The sequence below is a fragment of the Gopherus evgoodei genome, chromosome 10, assembly GCF_007399415.2.
Source record: "Gopherus evgoodei ecotype Sinaloan lineage chromosome 10, rGopEvg1_v1.p, whole genome shotgun sequence".
NCBI lineage: Eukaryota > Metazoa > Chordata > Testudines > Testudinidae > Gopherus > Gopherus evgoodei.
In genome coordinates, this window is record NC_044331.1 from 7,435,494 (window position 1) to 7,457,659 (window position 22,166).

Sequence of the window (22,166 nt, forward strand, 5' to 3'; positions counted from 1 at the left end):
GTGGCCGCCTAGGGCACTAGCATTTGGGGGGTGGCATTTCAGGTCCTTCGGTGGCGACCACGGTGGCCGGATCTTTGGCCGCCCCGGTCATCGTTGGCATTTAGGCGGAGGGACCTGCGGCAGGGGGGCGCAGGAAGGGCTGCCTGCAGCAAGTAAGGGGGCAGGGGCACAGCATGCAGGGGAACCGCTCCCTGCCCCAGCTCACCTCTGCCCCGCCTCCTCCCCTGAGCACGCCGCCCAGCTCTGCATATCTCCCTCCCAGGGTTGCGCGCCAAACAGCTGATTGGCGCCACAAGCCTAGGAGACTGGAGAAGTGGAGCAGTGACGGTGTGCTCGGGGAGGAGGCGGAGCAGAGATGAGCTGGGGTGGGGAGCTAACGCGAGGGGCGTGCCTGAGGGCGGAGGGGAGGAGCTGACATGGGGGGGCACTTCAGGACGGGGGGGGGCGGAGAGCTGCCACAGGGCTTTGGGGGGGGTTGGGAGGGGCACAAGGTGGAAGTTTCTCCTAGGGTGTGAAACATCCTTGAACTCACCCTGGGCCCAGCCCATCCTAGTGACCAGTATCACTGGACCGCTGCTTTTCAGTATCAAAACAAGAGTCAACGATTTTAAACGTGAAATGCAGCACATCAGAATAACTGTGAAAGGGCAGCTTGAAAGTCCGTGGTTAAGGTTTGAAATGCAAAGCTCTCTGGAACCATGTGCTCAGTTCAGGGTTTCATATGCTGGAGGCAGATAAATGGAGTTCAGTGCAGTTTGGTTTGTGTGAGAGAGATGAATGAGGCTTTAAATATGGAGCTCCTGTCAGAAACATGTAGATGTAAAAGATCCCCTCTCCCTTTCCATAATAGTAGGGGGTTTGCCCTAATGTCCTTTACCAAAATTTTCCCTTCTCCCACTCATATGCAAAACATTGCTCAGTTGCTGCTCTCCACCCCAGAGGTGGCTGCCTTTCATTGGTATTTTATGGGGTCAAATCCTCTGACATCACTCTCCTGAATTCATTGCTGTCGATGGGAGTTTGATCTGAGCAAGGACTTTAGGATTTTGCCCATAGTTTATGAAGCATTTTGGGCTAAAAGATACTATATAAATGTCAAATATTTGAACATGCTATTACACAAAAAACTTCCCTTCACGATTTAGAACATTCAGCATTGGACTTCTCGTTGGGAGGTAACATTCAGATAAGTTGCTTCCTGTGGCACACCATAGTTTGCTTGTTCTTTCTGTGGTGAATGATCTATCTGTAGGCTTAAACTTAATGAAGAGTGAGGTAATACATCCTCCAGACAGGGGTTTTAGAGGTTTCATTCTCTAAAAGACAGTGCTATAATCACATAGCACATGTACTGCCTATAGCATGACTTTCTGTCATGAGGAAATGAGCCTGCATGCTTAGCTGGCCATAAAATATGAACTTTGAATTGTTAAGAAATTGTAATCCATGACCTACGGCCAGAAAAAAGCAATCGTTAGGTGAATAACCAGTAGGACAGATTTTTCATGTAATAGTCAGCAGGGTCCTTCTTAGCCTGCATTGAGCAGCGTAATATGGTGTTGAGCAATTTACCAGGGGTAGCTCTGGGGTCAGAAGAAACAACCCGAGCTATTGCAAATTAAAGCAAGAGCATGGAATGGATGCAAAAATCTCGGTTATAATAATTACTGAAATGTGAAGACAGAGTAGCTCAGGGACTAGTGATGGGATGAAGAGTCATTTACCTAGAGGTAAGTCACAGTTCAAATCCAGAGCAGTTTGGGAGTAAAAGTTTTTACCATCTAGTGGCCTGAATAAATTGAGTCTCGTGGGCTCAGTTCAGGTCTTAGCAGGCAAGTATCCCCCTCACACACAGTCATGTCCGTTTGTGGTAATTAGCCCCCTCATTGGCAAGCTCAACAAAGCTGCGAAGGATCAAATAGGCCGCAGAGACTAAACGATCACTGAACACAATCCCTCCAGCCGGGACTGAGGCATGCTGGCGGTGGGACAAACAGGCAGAGAAAGTGTAGGGGCTGAGGACTTCTTAAGGGGTGGATGGTGGATGCTTGGCCTGCTGAGAGGAGCGAGAGGTGCCTGCTTCTAGGAGCTACTCAAGGAACAGGAGACACCTTCCCTTCAGCCTGACACCAGGAGCTACCTCCTCCCCCTTCTGATAACTGAGCTTTCCGCTTTCAAGGCTTGGTCATTTCTGCTTTCCTCTGGCAGCAGATGCTCTCACAAGACGTATCGCTGGTGCTGGATGTCAGGGGAGCCAGTGAGGGAAGCAGCTGCCACCTGAGGAAGGAACAGAGGAAAGGAGCCTTGCTGGGAAAGGAGCTGGCTCCTGGCAGCCAGCCAAAGGCAGCTCAGGGGACGGCCACTCCCTGGGTGACTTTTGGAATCAGCTCTGCATCCCATCCTGTCAGTTCGGCCTGGTGTAATGAGAAGAAAAGCAGCACAGACGTCGAAGCTGGACATCAGAACATAAGTCTGAATGGGCTGGATCTCCCATTGCTCATGTGTTTAAAATGAGACACAGCTCAGGTGCTGGACACCGGGAAATAGACATGCTGGCCTAACATCTCTGATTCTTCTGAGCCTCTTACAACAGCAACATTGTTTTGCATGGATATAGGCAGTGCCCTCCAATCCTATCGAACTGCCACGACCCAGGTTCTCAGGGCATCAAGAAAGTATCCATAACCTCTTGGCTTTTTTACTTTCCCAGGTTTCCAAGTACCATACTTCAAAGAAGCCCTCTGCATGTTCAGAATGGTACCGACAACTATGAAGTCACTCTGGATAATCCTCCTCCTACTGGTGCAAGGTAGAGTCTTTGCTCGGTGAAAGGGCAGCGTGAGCAGCAGCCCCCAAACACCAAGACAGCTCCTTGTCTGGAACTCTTACCGACATCAGGCTGAGCAGGTGGCACTGGCGATCAGGGTTACAAAATGAATCACTCTGGGGTGTAGTGTTGCTTGCCCACATCTGCATGCCCAGTGGCCACATTTGGCTTGAAAACAGGTTTGTGCCTGGAGTGGCTATTTCAATGCCTATCTGGCCATTGGCAAACGCAGGTACCTGTCTGAGTGTGCGCATGCACGCACGGCACCCACATGTGTAAATATAAGTGTGCTTTTGCAGTCATGTGTTTACACAAGTGGGGCTCTAGCTCCTTGATCATTTGGCTGTCTACATGCTGAGCCATGGGCCAGTTCTCCTCTAATCTGTATTGGCGTAAATCTAGAGTAACCTCAGCGACAGTTACTTCCAAATTCTGCCCTCACTTAGGCTGTTGCAATCCCATTGACGTCAGGGTCGTTACCCGAATGTCACCGTGGGCACAGTGTGACCCAAACTCATTCGCTACAGTGGGGGACTTTCTCGAACTGCCTGTAGCAGAGACGTTCTAGGACAGAGTAGAGGTTCAGACTCACCCCTGCGGCTCCGCCTCCGGGTCTCTGTAGGGAATTAGCTCATTCCAGCTCTGGAGTGCCCTCTGCAGGCCGGTGATCCACCTGTCCTCTGGCCCCCGTGTCCCTCCCTGGACTCTGGTGCCCCTTTAACTGGGGTGCTGCTCCCTGGCAGTACCCCACCGCTCTGGGTCTCCCCTCCCTGGGGAACCCCCAACCCACTATCCCCACTCTGCCTGTTTTGGCTGCTGCCCAGTCTCCATCTAGCCCCTGTTCACTGCAGTATCAGCCACGCATCATAGGCAAAGGGGTCTGGACTGGCTGCCTTTACCCACTATCAGGCTGCCCCTCTGCAAGCCCAATACCTAGGTGGGCCTAGAACTAGGCCCTGCAGCCTGGGGAGTTGCTGACCTACAGCTTCCCAGCTCCTAAGGCCTTTCCCCAGCCCCACCTCTCTCTAGGTCCCCTGGGTGAGTTCCCCAGCAGCCAGGCCTGTCTGCCTCCCCCATCAGAGAGTGACTGGTGCTTCTGGCTTCCCTGGCCTTCTTATAAGGCCCAGTTACTTTTCCAACCCCTTCCAAGTTCCGGGCTGGAGTGGGTGCTCACCCCGCTACAGACTGAAATACCCACAATGAGCTAGTGAAACAATAAAAGGTCTAGTAACTGAACTTGATATTCCCTGCAATCCCCAGAGAGCCAGATCACAGATGTAGCTGAGCAGCTGGTTTGTAGGCTGGGATGTTAATGGGGCCATGGATCTCCTCTTCCCCCAGCAGCAGAGCAGCAGCTTATAAAGGACTACAGTGGATTTCCTTCTGCTCTGAAACATTAAGGCTCCTTGGAACAACAGAGTCAAATCCCAGGAGAGTTGACCCTGTCCTTCCAAGACAGGGAAACTGAGCTCCATGCAATTCACTGCTTGTGTGACTTTTGCATGAGTCCTGTCTACTCCCCATAGACATTAAAGATTGCTTGACTTGATTGCTGTCTGTACCATGCTTTGTAGATAACTGTCCCATCCGTCCAGGATGACTGTGCTCAGGCTCTGATTTCTTTGCAGGCACACGGGGTTTTCTCATTCAAAACGCTAACGTCAAGCTGTGTTTACAAGCCAGCACGACAGATGAGAACTTGCTTTTAGAGGACTGTAATCCCACTTCAGAGTTCCAACACTGGTCTTGGCAAGACAATTCCTTGATCAATCAAGGCACCAGGAAATGTCTGTCTACAGATGGAGCCAACAGCGTGCGGTCAAGTCCCTGTGAAAGTGCAGCACTTGCAAACTGGGAGTGTGTTAATTTCACACTGCACTCGGTGGGCAGCACCCACCTGTACCTGACTGCAGATAAGAATAAAGCTGTTCTGGCGAATACAAAAAGCCCAAGTTCCCGATGGCGAGTCAGGAGGGGGCAGAGCGTCTGTGATCAGAAGCCAGGTAAGCATCAGACACCAAAAAGAAGAGACACTCACTAAACACATGCAAAGCTTGCTAATAATATGCAGTGAGGTTGCTGTGTTCTTACCATCCTGTGTATCGCACATGAACAGGATCCTCAGGGTCAGCCAATCAGCTAAAAAATATCAATACTGTTCACTCGACAGCCGTCTCCCGCAGATAGGTATTGATGCTATAGGTCCCATAAGGTGGAAAGTCAACTTGGGATTTCTGAGTCCCTTTTGGTGAAACCTGAGTATAAAAGAACTAGATCTGGTCTCACTGAACTCAAAGGTAAGAGTGCCACTGACTTCCTGATTTAAGTAAGAAAACCTGACCAATAACAAAGATCCATATGGAGCAATCTCGAATATTTCTCAGATTCCTGTTCCTGGGACACCCTGAGCCACATTTGTAGCTCTAGACTCTGTTTGCAGGCTCACTTTTGCGCATGCAACTGGCTGTGCCCACAACCCCCCATTCTGCATACTTGAGTTACACCTGCACAAGTGTACATGAAAAACAAGAGAAATTCAGCCCAGTGAATCAGTAGTGAGGCTCTTCCATCTTGTGCATTTGCAACAGAAACAGACGTCCCATCCATCTTTGTTTTTCCACAGCAAAGGCAGAGGGCGGTAGATATTTCGCTATGGCTCTTACCAGCGCACAAATGCATGACGAGGTGGAAGGCAATCCCACTGCTGGAATGCCTATGTCTCAAGAACAACTACAGGAGATGGTGTGGTTTTTCCGGAGAGGAGATTGTAAGTACCATAAATAAACATGGTAGATGGTCAGGGCTGCAGGGGAAACAAACGTCCGGTTGTGAAACTTGTTGGCTAGCGGCTGATAGCAGGGGGAAGTTACTCCAACCGCAGAGGATGGCCAGAAATGGTTTTCCCGTCTTGTGAGTTTTTGAGTTTCCAAAAAATTTTTTTCCTTGGGTGATTTTTAAAACTGGCTCTTTTCCCCGTGAACAATTTCAGTGTTGATAAATCAGCCTTTTCCCAAAACATGTTTCATCAGAAAATTCCCAACTAGCTCTTTCCAGAGGTAGCTGCCTATGTTACAAACCTAGGTCCTTTCCTGGCTCTGGCAGGGCCTAGAACAGGCCTGCACAACTCGTAAAGCGGCGAGGGCCATATTACTCCAAAGAAAACAGCTGAGGGCCGAACCCCTCTGGCCCCACTGAACATCCCCCACAGCGCCGCCCAGACCCCCTGAAGTACTCCTCCCCCTCTCCCCCAGCACCGCCCACCCCATGGAAACAAACCCTCCTTCCCCAGCATTGCCCCATCGACCCAGCGGAATTGAACCTTGGTAATATGTTATAGCGGGCCTCTAAGGTAAAAGAAAAACGTCTTTTTGCTAGAAGTAGAATAAGATCTTCCCCCACTTTGTAATCAACTGCGCTGTTGAATGAATGAGGGGTGACTGAGGAAGGCGTGGAAGGCAGCACCTCCAGACAGCTGTAACCCTTGGAGAGGGGATGGGAGCCAGACCAGATCAGTAGAACAGGTCAGCCACTGACTCCTCGCTCACCTCCTCAGCCCCCCACCCCTCCAGCTCACCTACTCGCCCCCCGCCACTGTCCACCTACTCAGCCCCCACCACTGCTCGCCTGCCCACTCGCCTCCTCAGCCCCCTCCCCGGCTCGCCTACTTAGCCCCCACCACTGCCCACCTGCCCACTCGCCTCCTCAGCCCCCTACCCCCCCCAGCTCGCTGCCTCATCCCCTGCCACTGCCAGCCTGCCTCTTCAGCCCCCCTCCCTCACCCGCCCATTGCCTACTCACCCCCCGCAGGCCACACAGTGAGCCCATGCGGGCTGCATGCAGCCCCTGGGCCGCATGTTGTGCAGGCCTGCTCTAGAATCAAGAGGCAAATACAAGTGGGATGAGGGACATCTTATTACCGAGATCTCCCTCGCAAATTTGTACATCCCGCTTGGAAACGGCTCCAGTCGACCTTTCTGCCCAGTGGGTCTTCCAGCCATTGAAGCAAAGGTCTGTGATCATGGGCTGCTTCAGCAAAACAGTAGGCATGGATCCATGAGGGTGGACCTGAGGACCTACGGTCAATCTCACACCCACTGAGGTCATGAGCAAAGCTCCCCTTGACTTTTGTAGTGCAGAATCAGAGTTCTAGCGCCCAGCGGAAAAAGCCAGGCTATCCTGGGCTGGAGCTGGCTCCAGAGACTGGTAGAGAAAACAGTGGTATTAAATCCAAAAAAGAGTGTGCAGAAGAGCTCAAGCATGCTATGGAGTTTGATCATTAAATATTAGCTTTTAATGGGCCAAATCCCAAAGTCAGTGGAGTTTTGCCTGAGTAAGGACTTCAGGTCTGGACCGCTTGTGTTTACTTGCTGATAACACACCAGGACAAATAACCTCCACTCGCTGCTTCTGCCCTAAACTCCCTCCTTCTGTTTGGGTAAAAGCCCACTCACCCATTTCGAGGTTTAATTCTTCCAGGTCCTTTACACTCCTGACAAGCAGCTGTCTTGGGGGGGTGCTCCTGAGTTGGGGTACACACCCTAGGATGTGTCCTCAGGAGCAGGCCACATAAGGGCACTTTGGAGGTCCTGCAAGGTCACAGGCTACCCTGCGAACTGTCCTGCCTTTCACAACACTTGTGAAATCAATAGAGGCAGAGGTGGCAGCAAGCCTTCGCTTTCTCAGGTCATTGGCTGGTGGTTTTTGCTCACATGCTCTGGGGCTAACTGATCATCATAGGTGGAGTTGGGAAGGAATGTTCCCTCAGGTCAGATTGGCAGCGACCTGGGGGGGTGGTTCCACCTTCCTCTGTAGCCTGTGGGTGCGGGTTGCTTGTCCTGATTACCTGGGTATAGCTTATTAACCATTTCCCTGCCATTGCAGGGGCCTGGGGCAGTGGAGCATTCTCCTGTTCTTTCCCCAAGACACCTAGCCTCCTGTGGGTTGTATTCTTTGGTCTCATTTCAGTGGTTGGGTCAGTGTGCAGGTACAGGGTGGGGCTAGTAGCCTAGGACCTACAGGAGGTCAGACTGGGTGATCTGGTGGGCCTTTCTGGCCTCCAACTCTATGACTCTTTGAAGGGAGCTCAGCACAGGCCCCTTTGCACTCCCGTAATCCTGCAGCTGGTTTGCACCAAACTCATCCACCCCGCACAGCCTGGAGCACCCCCGACAGAACGTGGCTGTAACAGTCTTGTCAGAATGGCTCTGCACACGCTGACGTCACTTATCAATGCTTCTCCCTGCCAGCATCCACGTGGAATTACTCCATTCTAGTCCTGTCCTTTGTGGTTCTGTTTCTCGGCCTCCTTCTTCTGGGAATGAATATCATGGCAAACAGGTAAGACACACAGAACTTTAGGGGTACAGGGAGGCTGTAAAACCCACTGCTGGGGCACAGGGGAGAACAAGGCCACAGAGACACTGGGGCAGCGCCTGCAGGAGGGGCAGCTGCTAAACCCTGTACAGAGTGCCCCATGGATGTGCTCCTGAGCAGGAGAAGGCTCTAAGCCCCTTAGTGCTTGTCCTTAGAGGCAGCCAGAGTAGGGATACTGGCTTCCCCCTCCTCAGGTGTACAGGCTCTCTGCATGTGTAATGCCGAGAGACCCCAGTCGTCGGCGGGTGGGATCGAACCTGTGGCCTCTGGACCTTAAAGCATGAGCCTCTCCCACATGAGTTAAAAGCCAGCTGGCTGGTGGCTAAGGCCATCGAGCAGACTCATTTAATTCTCTCTTTAAGTGGTCTGGGTGCCACTAGATGGGACAGAACACCCCACCCAGAAGGTGTGTGGGTGACACATGCTCCCCCCGACACCCATCCACCACCAACCAGGACACAGCCTGTGGGATTTTGATTGAGGAACATGCTATTCTAAATGGGATCTTTATTATGATTGGTTTTAAGTAGAGGTGATCCAAGAAATCATTCCAGTGGGTGTCCACACAAAGACAGGGCCATTTTCAAACCGATTCCAGTTCTTACTTACCCACTAGGTTGCTAATTTGAATGCACTGCACATCTGTAGAGCCTGAATGCTGTTGCCATCTGACGGCTGCCAAGTGGCCAGCAGATAAATTATTAGATTGTGTGCCGGGCACCAAAAAAACAAATCACTTGCACATCTGAAATAATAGATTAATAAGAATTAACACTTTGCATTTCCATCATGCTTTTGACCTGTTTCCTGATGTACCATGCAAAGGCAGGCAATTGTTATCCCTGTTTAATGGATGAAGTAAGTGATGCCTAGAGAGGTTTAGCATCTTAATGCCCCATTCCCACAGTGGAAGAAATCTCAGATCTGTGCTCATTCCTTTAGACCAGGAAGGAAGGCCTAGTGGTCAGTTCAGTTTCTTGTTCTGCTCTGCCACCAACTTTACGTATGACCTTGGTTAAGTCACTTAGCCTGTCTTTGCCTCAGTTTCCCCATACATAAACTGGAGATAATAGCATGCCTCCACCTCAAAGAGCTACTAGGCAGAAAGATCCAGTTAAAAAATATTGTGAGGAGCTCAGATAATCTGAAAACAGGAGCTGAATAAATACCTAAAATAGATAAAGCTGCCCCTTTGCCCACCTGTTCAAACTAAACTTTCACACCGTTTGGTTTCTAGAGCAACAGTATGAGTGAATTGTGGTCAGATACAAGCATCAGAGAATGTGTCAATCCCCATAATCTAGGTTCTGCTGGAATAACAAGTATTACGCCACTCTGCTGGACTAAAACTCATTGGGCGGGTACCACAGAGCTGAGAATGAGTCTTCTCCTAAAGTAACAATCTTTGCACCTCGCTCAGGCTATAAGAAGAAGAGTTTTCTCTTCATCTAAAAGAAAAAAGCAGCAGCAAAGCATTAGGCAGTTGATTTAGGCCAGGGGTGGCCAAACTTACTGACCCTCCGAGCTGCCTATGACAGTCTTCAGACGTTCAGGAGCCCTAGCGCGCCTGCTGGGCTTCAGCACCGCAAGAGGCACCTACTAGGGCTCAGGGCTTCAGCCCTGCAGGGAAGGGAGTCTCTGGACTTCAGCCGGCAGAGTAGGGAGTCCCGGGACTTCAGCTCTGCTCCTGCTGAAGCCCGGCAGGCACGCCCCATGGGCATGAAGCACCCTCCCCGTTGGGCAGAAGGCAGAGGTGATGTGTTGGGGGGGGACAAGTGGAGTCATGTGCCCCCCCCCCCGATTTTTGCCAGAGTTTGCTGGCCCTGCTAAGTCACATGGCGTCGCCAGGCCCCCTCACTGCACAGCAGCTGCTGGAGCCGGCAAGCTGGGAGCTGCGCCCTGGGAGAGGCAGTGGCAAACAGCTGGGGGCTGCAGGGAGAGCCGCTGCTTTTGCTGCTGCCGTTCCCCGCAGAGCTAACGCCTGGGAGCCGTAGGGAGGGGCTGCTGAGGGTAAGGGAGGCATGGCCGGTGGGGGGCACATGACTCAAGCTGTTGTGGGGGCAAAGCTTTACGTTGTGCCCCCCCACTCTCAGCAGGCACCAGTTGTCTCTGGCAGAAGCCCCAAGCTTCCCCCCCCCCCCATCCCAGTCTGGTCGGTGGAGAAGGGATGCGGGAGGGGAGGGCTCTGCGAGCTGCATTTGAACCGCAGAAGAGCTGCCAGCGTTTGGCCACCCCGGAGTAGACAATTTGGTGTAGGATGTTTTCTCGTTGACTCTTTGTAGTAATATAAGGGCAGCTGTGGGCAGGGGCGGCAGGTTATATGGGCTCAAGCACCAGGAATATTCAAGGCTGAGGGCTGTGCTCCACCAATATTTGGAGCTGGGTTTCTCCCCTGGCCCTGCCTGGAGCTTCCCTGCTGGAAAGAAAACAGCCAGCGCCTCTCGCCCTGGGTTGTGCTGCTTTTGCCTGAGGCTGTAGAGATCAGCCCAGGCAGCTTCTTGGAGCACCAGGGCAGGGGAAGAGGGAGAGAGGAGGGGGAAGGGGGCACACACGTGCTTGGGAGCTCTCCCCCTCGACACCCACGGGCAGCGGCAGGGGAGGCCACACGTGATGGCAACCCCCCGCCCCGGTACCCACCATAGGGGAGGCGAGTGGGCTTTCTGGACCCAAGAGAGTCCCTAGGAACATGTGCAGTGACTGTGGTGCAGAGTAAGTGTGCTGCCGGGGAGGGGGGAGAGGAGGGGTCCCTCCCCTGGAGCCTGCTGCTGCCAGTAAGGTGTGGGGGAGTCCTCTCTGGCCCTAGCCCTAGGGAAGCCTCTCTGCATCCCAAGTTCCTTATCCCCAGCCCTGCCTCACCCCAGAGCCTGCACCCCAACCCTGAGCACCCTCCTGCACTATGAACCCCTCATCCTCAGCCCCACCCCAGAGCCCTCACTTGAGGGGAAAAACGTGCAACTTAAATTTGGTGGTCAGTTTGGAGTGTCATTGTGTTTAGCACAATACTTGATTATTTTACACCCTTTAAAGTACACAGGTGTTACAAAGTGGGAATGTTCTTAATGTTTTCTCTGAATACTGTGTGGGTGCCTCAGTTTCCCCTATGCATTTCTCAAGGATCTAGATGGTGGGATACGGGGTGTGATTGTTGTAGAGCCCTAGAGAGCCAGTGTGATGCTGTCTGCACAGAGAATGGCTGAAACCCTGTCTCCGGGCAACTGATGGCCTGGGCCGCTCTCCTGCAAGGTGCCAACTGAAGGTGTTGGAGAACAAAGAGATCAGGTGGCCTCCTAATGCCTAGAAAAGAGACAAAGGCCAGAGGAGAGAGTGTCAGTGCCTGTGCAGACTTCCGGGAAGCGCATGGTGTGGAAGAGGATGCTGGGATGCTTTGGAACTACTCCATACAAAGCCAGTCAGGACTCTGGGGGAGCCTCCTTTCTCTGAGCATACTGTCTCCAGGGCAAGAAGCTTACACCTTCCTGGGTCTGACCTCGGAGCATTCAGCTTGCCCTTCCACACCGTGCACTTTCTGCAGCAAGTGTGCCCAGGCAGGTCCTGGGGCAACCAGAGGTCCCTGCACCCCAACTCTGCAGTCAGACGTGACTCTTAGCCAGCCGGTAAAACAGAAGGTTTATGAGATGACAGGATCACAGTCTAAAACAGAGCTTATAGGTACAGAAAACAGGACTCCTCAGTCAGACCCGTCTTGGATGGTGGGGAGTCTAGACCCAAGTTCTGGGCCTCTCCCCATTTCCCCAGCCAGCTCCAAATTGCCACTCCCTCCTCTGGCCTTTGTGTCTCTTCTGGACAAGGAGGCCACCTGATCTCTTTGTCCACAACACCTTCAGTTGGCATCTTGCAGGGGAAACTGAGGCACCCACATAGTATTCAGAGAAAACATTAAGAACATTCCCAGTTTGTCACAACAGATACAATAAAATATAATACCTTATATTGAAGCAGGCAAGTGCTGCTTCTGACTTTCCACTTTTAGTTGACCCTTGTAATGTTGTGGTGCCGAAGCATTGTAGCTTCATTTTATATCAGCTTACAGGGCGGGAGCAGGGAGGGGCGGGCCGGCAACACCATTTGGGGCACCACCAAAAATTATACAAACCTGTTGCCTATGTGGGTACTAAATCACTTCACCCCACTTATACGCCTGGATGCTTCTGGGGTTTCTATACATCGGCAGCTGATGTATGTCCTGTGCCGAGCAGCGCATTACACCGGTTTCACACCTGCTGCACGAACGCCTGCACTGGGCCTGCGGTTTCACTTCTTGCTTCTTTTTGTATCCTTCCCCATTAGAACTAGAAAGATTATCCTCGTGTATGAACAAGCTGCCAAAACTGCCAAACCAGCTGAGCCAGACGCCAAGCCACCCTTTGTGGATATGAAGGAAGATGATAATTTGAATCCTTTAATACAAGATTTGCTGCCAAAAGGACAAAGACCAGGGGAGGTTTTGGTTCAGTGGAAGGATGGCAACGTGACAGCCCTGTATGCAGACAAGCCAGAGGAGGACATGTAACAGCGAGCGCAATCTGAGTCTAGACCCCAGACAAATATTTTACCAAGTGTCATGTATCTAAATTCATGCTGACTGGAGTTTGGGAAGTTAAGCACAGTTTATCAAGGGGAATAAAAAGAAATGGCAGAGGAGATTCCACAGCATAAGCCGCTCTTGACTCAGATAATCTGGTCTGGTCCCACCTGCTTTGATGCCAATATGGCTTGATCCTTACCTGCTGCTGTCATTTGGTTCCAAGGCTACTCCTACATGCCAGCTTTGCCCACCCTCTCTCATCTGTCACTCGCTTCCCCTGCAAAACAATTATATGAGCCAAACCAGACAAGGAAGGGGGGAGGATTTTACTGTGGTCAGCCAGGGAATGCATGCTTTTAAAAAAACTCTGCGAAGGTTCATCGAGAAAACACTGAAGCTAAGCAGATGTGCTGACGCTTCATCAAAAGTTGCCTTTATTAAAATATTTTCCAAAGTAGTTGATTGAAATTGCGTAATTATAGATAAATGACTTTACTCTGCAGAGAAGTGCAACTCCATACAGAAGCAGAGCAGTTACTGTCACCAAATCAGGTACAAAAAGGAAAATAAAGTACATAACCTTTCTTAAGGAAAATGGCCTGTTCATTGTGAATTTTGCCCTTGGTTGAGTGTTATTGAGCATTCTCCACAGAGAGCATGGAATAGAGACATCCACAAATAATTTAAGAAAAATGGAAAATATATCAATCTTATACACAAACGATTTTGTTTAAATTCACCCAGTAAAGGAGTATTCCATTGGCAAAGTCTTTGAAAAGGAACATTGCATTGTAAAAAAGCATTACAAAATATATTTTTGGTACAAGTTCTTTCAGGGAGGAGGTTTTGTTTTTATACACTGTACCTGGAAGTGTTTATTCTGCTGCAATTATATTTGCAATGTTTTTTCATTTCATTTAAAAACCTCACCTTATTGCTTTAACAGCAAATTGAAAACACTGCTGATTTGAAGGCATACTAGCTGCAGTGTGTGAACATTCCAGTAGGGGGGGCTTTGTGGTCATTAAATGAAATGTATTGACCTTGGAACAGGTTGTGTCAACATTTTGCTAGCTTTTGCTGCACAATACTAGCAATAAGGACTTTCATCTGCACACGCGCTGTAGCAAGCTACCTGAAATGAGATTTGTAGATCTCTAAACAATGGACCTGTTCCTGCTCCCATGGAAGCAAAGGGGAGTTTTTCCATTGATTTCAATGGGAGTCGCATAGGATACAAGCTCTGGATTTGCAGACCAATCCAGTTAGGGCTGTAAATACATATCAGTCATTTTAGGGGACAGAACCTTAGAACACTGACATTTTAACAAACACTGGAAATCTAGGAAATTTTCAGTTACAGAAACCCTTTAAAAAACCCTACGAAAACCAAAACCCCTAATGTTGGAACGTATGGAAATTCAGAGTCAAGATACCCCAAACAACCTTATCTCCGACATGTATCTCTGACTACCTTCTATCCAGATTCATCAGACATTATGTGTTCACACTGCAGATCTTCAGCACTGACAACAGGAGCCAAATACTACAGCTTGTCTGGAGTACCTCAATTCCACGTTGTGGTAACTTTTGAGGGTGCAAAGAGAGAGAGGCCCCTGGGATGTGAGAGACCTGGGTTCATGTCCCTGGCCTGCCAGAGTCAAAGTGATCTGGGAGGAAAACTCTGCTGTGAATCAGCCAGAAGCAGGAACTTTAACCCAGGCCTCCTTCATCCCAGGACAGTGTACTGACAACTCATCTGCTCTCCCACAGGCCAGCTGAATGCCTGAGCCACTCAGCTGCTTTCTCTTTCTGCCTAAAAACTTCCCAACAAAAGTTTTGTGAAAACCAATACGTCTCCATAAACTATCCTGGCTCTGATGAAGTCGTATGTTCCAACCACCAAATATTCCCACTACAGGGTACCAAACTGAGCATTACATTTGTGCCTTCTACATGATCACTGCATTTAGATACTCTGGACTCAGTTATTACATGGGCCACACCTCTTGTTTAACCAGCTAGTGGGCATTTATGGGAGCTGATTTTTCAAGAAGTGGTGATATATATGTACAAGCAGAGGATCTGGCCTCTTGGGAGAACAATGTAAAGTTTATTTACCCTACGCACGAGGCGAGGGCATTCAGCTTCTCATCCTGCTGATGTGACAAATATAACAGAGGCTTCATCTCCCTCTCTCTGTTTTGCTTCTGTTATAACAAATAGCTCTACAAACACTCAGTGCAAATGCTAGGACTAATGTACAAATATCATGTCAATACTGAGCTACAGGGACTGGACAAATAGTTAGTGAGTTAGAAGGAAGTTATGACAAAGTTTCAAACTCTTCAGCACTCAATCCTGGGCCTGTTCGCTGCATCCCTACCAAAGTGCTTTGCTGTAGTTCTAAGGCCAAGTGCATTGTCAGTAAATCACGGAAGATGGTCTGTAAGCCACTGCTGCCATGGAGATTGTCAAATATGCCACTGCAGAAGTTGGAGAAGGTTCCTTGGGATGCCAGGAAATCTAGTGGCTGCTCCTTTCCCATCCCTTGGAGGGGCCAAGGCTTAAAATATTTTAAAGCCCTTCAGTAAGGTCAACGTGGGAGCTTTCCTCTTGCTTTGAGCCCGTGACGATTTCACCGTGACCAGCTTGGCTTGTGCCACGGAGGGAATCTCTTTGTAGTTGACCGTGGAGAGAGTGTTGAGTGTGCAGCTAGCCAGGCCGTGCTTAGAGGCCACTGCAGTTGGGGCAGCAAGGTGTAGGAAGGGCCTCTCCTCTGTGATGAACAGCGGTCGGACCGGCAGGTTCCGCTCCATCTCCCTCCTCACTTCCCGCGCAGCTTCATGGAACACATGTTGCACAGCCTCGAACTCCAGGCAGGCAGAGACCTCGTAAAACAAGCACCCGTACTTGGCAGCTAGAGACACCCCTTCAGCTTTGGTGACCTGTCTGACGAAGGAGAACAGGAAGTAGTGTGTGAGCCAAGCAGAGACCATGACAGCTGATGTGCAGGTTGAATCCAGGGCTCAGGGCCTGAGATCATTTCTCCCTCTAGTGGCCAGCCCTAGCCACTGCATCAGCCTGATACAAAGTGGCAGCTCATAGAGAGGATCTGAGCACGAGATAAAGGAATTTATGCTGTGGAGCCTGATCCATTTAAGTCAATGAAAAAACTCCCATTGACTTCATTAGGTCTTGGCTTGCTTCACACTAACTACCCTATTGCCTGGATATGCACAGCCACAATTTATTACACTGGTACCCTTCTAAAAGGAGGGTTCAGACCCCAATTCAGCAAAAACGTAACATTAAACATGTGAGTAGTCCTATTAAAGTCAATGGGTTTAAGCCAGTTGGACTATTCCTATGCTTAGTTAGGTATGTACTGACTTAGGGCCTTGGATGCCACAAAGCTAGGAAGTATGGTAAGAGACTACCCTGGCTTAACCAGGAACCTTTCAATGATCTGAAACTCAAAAAAGAGTCCTACAAAAAAGTAGAAACTAGGTCAAATTACAAAGGATGAATATAAACAAACAACACAAGTATGTAGGGACAAAATTAGAAAGGCCAAGACACAAAACAAGATTAAACTAGCTAGAGACATAAAGGGTAACAAGAAAACATTCTACAAATACATTAGATGTAAGAGGAAAACCAAGGACAGGGTAGATTTGTTATTTAATGAGGGGAAGAAAACAGTAACAGGAAATGGCAGAAATGCTAAATGACTCTTTTGTTTCAGTTTTCACCAAAAAAGGTTAGGAGCAATTGGACGTCTAACATAGTGAATGCAGGTGAAAATGAGGTAGGATCAGAGGCTAAAATAGGAAAAGAACAAGTTAAAAATGACTTAGACAAGTTAGATGTCTTAAAGCCACCAGGGCCTGATGAAATACATCCTAGAATGCTCAAGGAGCTGACAGAGGAGATATCTCAGCCATGAGCGATTATTTGAAAAGTCATGGAAGACGGGGGAGATTCCAGAAGACTGGAAAAGGGCAAATATAGTGTCAATCTATAAAATGGGAAAATAGGACAAACTGGAGAATTACAAACCAGTCATCTTAACTTCAGTGCCCAGAAAGATAATGGAGTAAATAATTAAGCAATCAATTTGCAAGCACCTGGAAGACAATAAGGTGATAAGTAACAACATGGATTTGTCAAGAACAAATCATGTCAAACCAACCTAATAGCTTTCTTTGACAGGGTAACAAGCCTTCTGGATATGGGGGAAGCGGTAGCTGTGGTATATCTTGACTTTAGTAAGGCTTTTGATACAGTCTCACATGACCTCCTCATAAACAAACTAGGGAAATACAACCTAGATGGAGCTACTACAAGGGGGGTGCATAATTGGTTGGAAAACCGTTCCCCGAGAATAATTATCAGTGGTTCACAGTCAAGCTGGAAGGGCATATTGAGTGGGGTTCTGCAGGGATCATTTCTGGGTCTGGTTCTCTTCAATATCTTCATCAATGATTTAAATAATGGCATACAGCATACACTTATAAGGTTTGTGTATGATACTAAGCTGGGAGGGATTGCAAATGCTTAGGAGGATAGGATTAAAATTCAAAATGATCTGGACAAACTGGAGAAATGGTTTGAAGTAAATAGGATGAAATTCAATAAGGGCTAATGCAAAGTACTCCACTTAGGCAGGAACAATCAGTTGCACACATACAAAATGGGAAATGACTGCCTAGGAAGGAGTACTGCAGAAACAGATCTGGGGGTCAGAGTGGATCACAAGCTAAATATGAGTGAACAGTGTAACACTGTTACATCCCAGAATGATCTTCGCTTTTTTTGTATTAGCAGAAGTGTTGTAAGCAAGACACAAGAAGTAATTCTTCCGCTCTATTCCCTGCTGATTAGGCCTCAACTGGAATATTTTGTCCACTTCTGGGCCCCACATTTCAGGAAAGATGTGGACATATTGGAGAAAGTCCAGAGAAGAGCAACAACAATGATTAAAGGTCTAAAAAACATGACCTATGAGGGAAGACTGAAAAAAATTGGGTTTGTTTAGACTGGAGAAGAGAAGACTGAGGGGAGACATGATAACAGTTTTCAGTACATAAAAGGTTTTACAAGGAGTAGGGAGAAAAATTGTTCTCCTTAACCTCTGAGGATAGGACAAGAAGCAATGGACTTAAATTGCAGCAAGGGTGGTTTAGACTGGTGTCATAAACAGATAGCTAAGGGTTAATGTCTCTTTCACCTAAAACACCTGACCAGAGAACCAATCAGGAAACCGGATTTTTTCAACTTTGGGTGGAGGGAAGTTGGTGTAAGAGGTCTTTTGTCTGTCTGCCTGTTTTCCTCTGAGCTTTGGAGAAGTAGTTCTATTTTCTAGTCTTCTGTTTCTAAGTGTAAGGACAAAGAGATCAGATAGTAAGTTCTATGGTTTCTTTTCTTTGGTATTTGCATGAATATAAGTGCTGGAATGCTTTGATTTGTATTCTTTTTGAATAAGGCTGTTTATTCAATATTCTTTTAAGCAATTGACCCTGTGTTGTATCATCTTAATACAGAGAGAACATTTGTATTTTTTCTTTCTTTTATATAAAGTTTTCTTTTAAGACCTGTTGGAGTTTTTCTTTACTTCAGGGAAATTAAGTCTGTACTCACCAGGGAATTGGTGGGAGGAAGAAATCAAGGGGAGAGCTGTGTGTTGGATTGCTAGCCTGATTTGGCATTTCCTCTGGGTGAAGAGGAAAGTGCTTTTGTTCCAGGATTGGGAACGGAGAGGGGGAATCACTCTGCGTAGTTTCACAGAGCTTGTGTCTGGGTATCTCTCCAGGAGCATCTGGAGGGGGGAAGGGAAAAAGGATTATTTCCCTTTGTTGTGAGACTCAAGGGATTTGGGTCTTGGGTCCCCAGGGAAGGTTTTTCAGTGGGACCAGAGTGCCCCAAAACACTCTAATTTTTTGGGTGGTGGCAGCAGTACCAGGTCCAAGCTGGTAACTAAGCTTGGAGGTTTTCATGCTAACCCCCATATTTTGGACGCTAAGGTCCAGAATCTGGGAATAAGGTTATAACATGGTGTAGCAGCGGCGGGATATAGACAGAATCCAGAAGCCAGTAGGAATATTATATTTTTCTTTTCTCTGCTAAGGGCTTTTTAGCAGAGAGAAACAGTTTGGTTTTAAAAGGGAACCAGAGAGAATTTTTTTTTCTGCTCTCTAGCAGTTTGTGGTTTGCATATTAAGCGAGAAGACTGTTAAGGGTCTTTTGTCATGCAATAGCCCTCCCATTAGGAGGCAAGTACCAGCACTTATATGCATGCAGATAAAGTGGTTTTTCTGGTTTCCCTTAATTGAACATTAGCTAGAGAGAGAAAAGGAAAAAAGCACTGTTGCTAGGCAGACTTCAGGAGGCAACAGAGAGCCTGCAGTTCAGAAGATAAACATCGGAGGGCACCCCAACACAAGAAAACAGGAACCATGACTTCTAAGGCAAGGATTGACGCCGAAGAACAAATCAAAGACGCTGAACACAGGCGACAGATGGAGATGAAAGAAAAGGAAGAAAGCCTCAAACTGGCAGCCTTCCAAAGAGAACAGGCAGCCCAAGAGGCAGCACACAAAAGAAAACTAGAAGAAGAAGAGGTGGCCTACCGAAGGAAACAAGCAGAAGATGAGGCAGCCCACCGCCGAGAAATGGAAAAACAACAAAAAGAAATGGAAAAACAACAAAAAGAAATGGAAAAACAACAAAAAGAGAATGAAGAGAAGGAAAAACAGAGAAAACATGAACTGGAGATGGCAAAAGCTGGGCTGCATGTGCCAGCCAACCCTAACAACCCGGCGCCAATTATTGCTCCCCAGCACAGGAAATTTCCCACCTACAAGGCAGGTGATGACACCGAGGCCTTCTTGGAAAATTTTGAAAGAGCCTGTCTTGGGTACAGCATCCCCGAAGACCAGTACATGGTAGAATTAAGGCCACACCTCAGTGGACCTTTAGCAGAGGTGGCAGCTGAAATGCCCAAGCCGCAAATGAATGACTATAAACTTTTTCAAACCAAGGCCAGATACAGGATGGGGATAACCCCAGATCATGCCCGTCGGCGCTTCAGAACCCAAAAATGGAAACCAGAGGTGTCATTTCCCAAACACGCCTACTACATTGCAAAAAACTATGAGGCCTGGTTAACAGGAAACAACATTCAAACCTTGGAAGAAGTGAACCTCCTCATACAAATGGAGCAGTTCTTGGATGGTGTTCCTGAAGACATCACACGGTACATACAAGATAGAAATCCCAAAACTATCGCTGAGGCGGGGGAGATTGGAGCCAAATGGATGGAACTGGCAGAAAGCAAAAAAGCTACTGTCAAGGGGAACGATTACCCCAGGGGGCACACAGACCATAAACCCTACAACCGAGGACAGCCAAAGACCCTCCATACCACCCAAGTAAAGCCACAGATACCCTACTCTTCAACCTCACCAGTCTCCAGTAACTCACCTCGGCCCAGTGACCCATCAGATGGAAGATGCTTTAAGTGTAATGAACCGGGACATATCAAGGCCAACTGTCCCAAGAACACCATGCGAGTGCAATTCATTACACCACCATCACACCAAAGATCCCCAGGCCCGGATGCCTCTCAAATACCCTTGGAGCGAAGGGAAAATTTGAGAGTGGGCGGAAAGAAGGTTACTGCGTGGAGAGACACGGGGGCACAAGTGTCAGCTATCCACCAATCCTTCGTTGACCCCAAATTCATCAACCCAAAGGCCAAAGTTACCATTTACCCCTTCATGTCACAAGCTGTAGACTTGCCTACAGCTGAACTGCCTGTCCAGTACAAAGGCTGGTCAGGAATGTGGACTTTTGCAGTCTATGACAATTATCCTATCCCCATGCTACTGGGGGAAGACTTGGCCAACCAAGTGAAGCGGGCCAAGAGAGTGGGAATGGTTACCCGTAGCCAAACCAGGCAAGCTTCCAGACCCATTCCTGTTCCTGAGCCGTCCACAGAGGCCCCGTCTGTGTTACCAGAGACCCAGACAGAGGTAGTGGACCCGGATTCCATGCCTACCACTGAAACAGCCACAGCCTCTCCAGTCCCAGGCCCGGAACTGGAACAGCAACCAGCACCAGCAAGTGCAACCACATCTTCAAACTCAACGCCAGAGGGCGCCAGCGAGCCAGAACTGGCAGAAGCACACGACAGCCATACCCAAAAGGCTCAGCCAGAGCCTGAAATACCCTCAGGTGCACCAGCGGAGAGCGGTTCACCAGCAACGGAAACAACCCCATCACCTACATCGCTTCCAGAGGGACCAAGCCCAAGTCCACAGTCTGAGGAAGAACTGGTGACCCCAGCCTCAAGGGAACAGTTCCAGGCTGAGCAGGAAGCAGATGACAGCCTTCAGAAAGCGTGGGCGGCGGCACGGAGCACCCCACCGCCTCTCAGCTCTTCAAATCGATCCCGGTTTGTTATAGACCAAGGACTTTTATACAAGGAAATTCTTTCTGGTGGACACCGGGAAGAATGGCAGCCGCAAAAACAGTTGGTGGTTCCAACTAAGTACCGGGAGAAGCTCTTAAGCTTAGCCCATGATCATCCCAGTGGCCATGCTGGGGTGAACAGAACCAAGGACCGGTTGGGGAAGTCCTTCCACTGGGAGGGGATGGGCAAGGATGTTGCCAAGTATGTCCGGTCTTGTGAGGTATGCCAAAGAGTAGGTAAGCCTCAAGACCAGGTCAAGGCCCCTCTCCAGCCACTCCCCATAATTGAGGTCCCATTTCAGCGAGTAGCTGTGGATATTCTGGGCCCTTTCCCAAAAAAGACGCCCAGAGGAAAGCAGTACGTACTGACTTTAGTGGACTTTGCTACCCGATGGCCAGAAGCAGTAGCTCTAGGCAACACCAGGGCTAACACTGTGTGCCTGGCCCTAACAGACATCTTTGCCAGGGTAGGTTGGCCCTCTGACATCCTTACAGATTCAGGGTCTAATTTCCTGGCAGGGACCATGGAAAAACTGTGGGAAACTCATGGGGTGAATCACTTGGTTGCCACCCCGTACCACCATCAAACCAATGGCCTGGTGGAAAGGTTCAATGGAACTTTGGGGGCCATGATAAGAAAATTCATCAACGAATTCTCCAATAATTGGGACCTAGTGTTGCAGCAGTTGCTGTTTGCCTACAGGGCTGTACCACATCCCAGTTTAGGGTTTTCACCATTTGAACTTGTGTATGGTCACGAGGTTAAGGGGCCATTACAGTTGGTGAAGCAGCAATGGGAGGGGTTTACGCCTTCTCCAGGAACTAACATTCTGGACTTTGTAAGCAACCTACAAAGCACCCTCCGACACTCTTTAGCCCTTGCTAGAGAGAACCTAAAGGATGCTCAAGAAGAGCAAAAGGCCTGGTATGACAGACATGCCAGAG

The 22,166-nt window shown here is 48.9% G+C and overlaps 2 protein-coding genes across 3 annotated transcripts in view; one reads left to right on the forward strand and one right to left on the reverse strand.

Moving 5' to 3' along the window:
- Positions 1–2,769: 2,769 nt before the first annotated feature.
- On the forward strand, positions 2,770–12,731 carry SLC51B (solute carrier family 51 beta subunit). The gene is made up of 4 exons (XM_030579087.1): positions 2,770–2,809; positions 5,451–5,594; positions 8,074–8,164; positions 12,509–12,731. The coding sequence occupies exons 1-4, from the start codon at positions 2,770–2,772 to the stop codon at positions 12,729–12,731; spliced, it is 498 nt and encodes a 165-aa protein (XP_030434947.1).
- A 1,371-nt stretch (positions 12,732–14,102) lies between these two features.
- Positions 14,103–22,166, reverse strand: part of RASL12 (RAS like family 12) — a 32,992-nt gene continuing 24,928 nt past the window's right edge. For both annotated transcript variants that reach the window (XM_030579116.1, XM_030579115.1), the window contains one exon: positions 14,103–15,698. In XM_030579116.1, coding sequence (XP_030434976.1) covers positions 15,314–15,698 — 385 coding nt within the window. In that variant the 3' untranslated portion in view covers positions 14,103–15,313. The remainder of the gene's footprint in view (positions 15,699–22,166) is intronic.

Excerpts from the sequence above, each read along its gene's own strand:
- SLC51B (XM_030579087.1), top strand. The coding sequence starts at position 2,770 with ATGAAGTCACTCTGGATAATCCTCCTCCTACTGGTGCAAG. Across the intron at positions 2,810-5,450 it reads CCTCCTCCTACTGGTGCAAG|CAAAGGCAGAGGGCGGTAGA; the intron begins GTAGAGTCTTTG and ends GTTTTTCCACAG. Across the intron at positions 8,165-12,508 it reads ATGAATATCATGGCAAACAG|AACTAGAAAGATTATCCTCG; the intron begins GTAAGACACACA and ends CTTCCCCATTAG.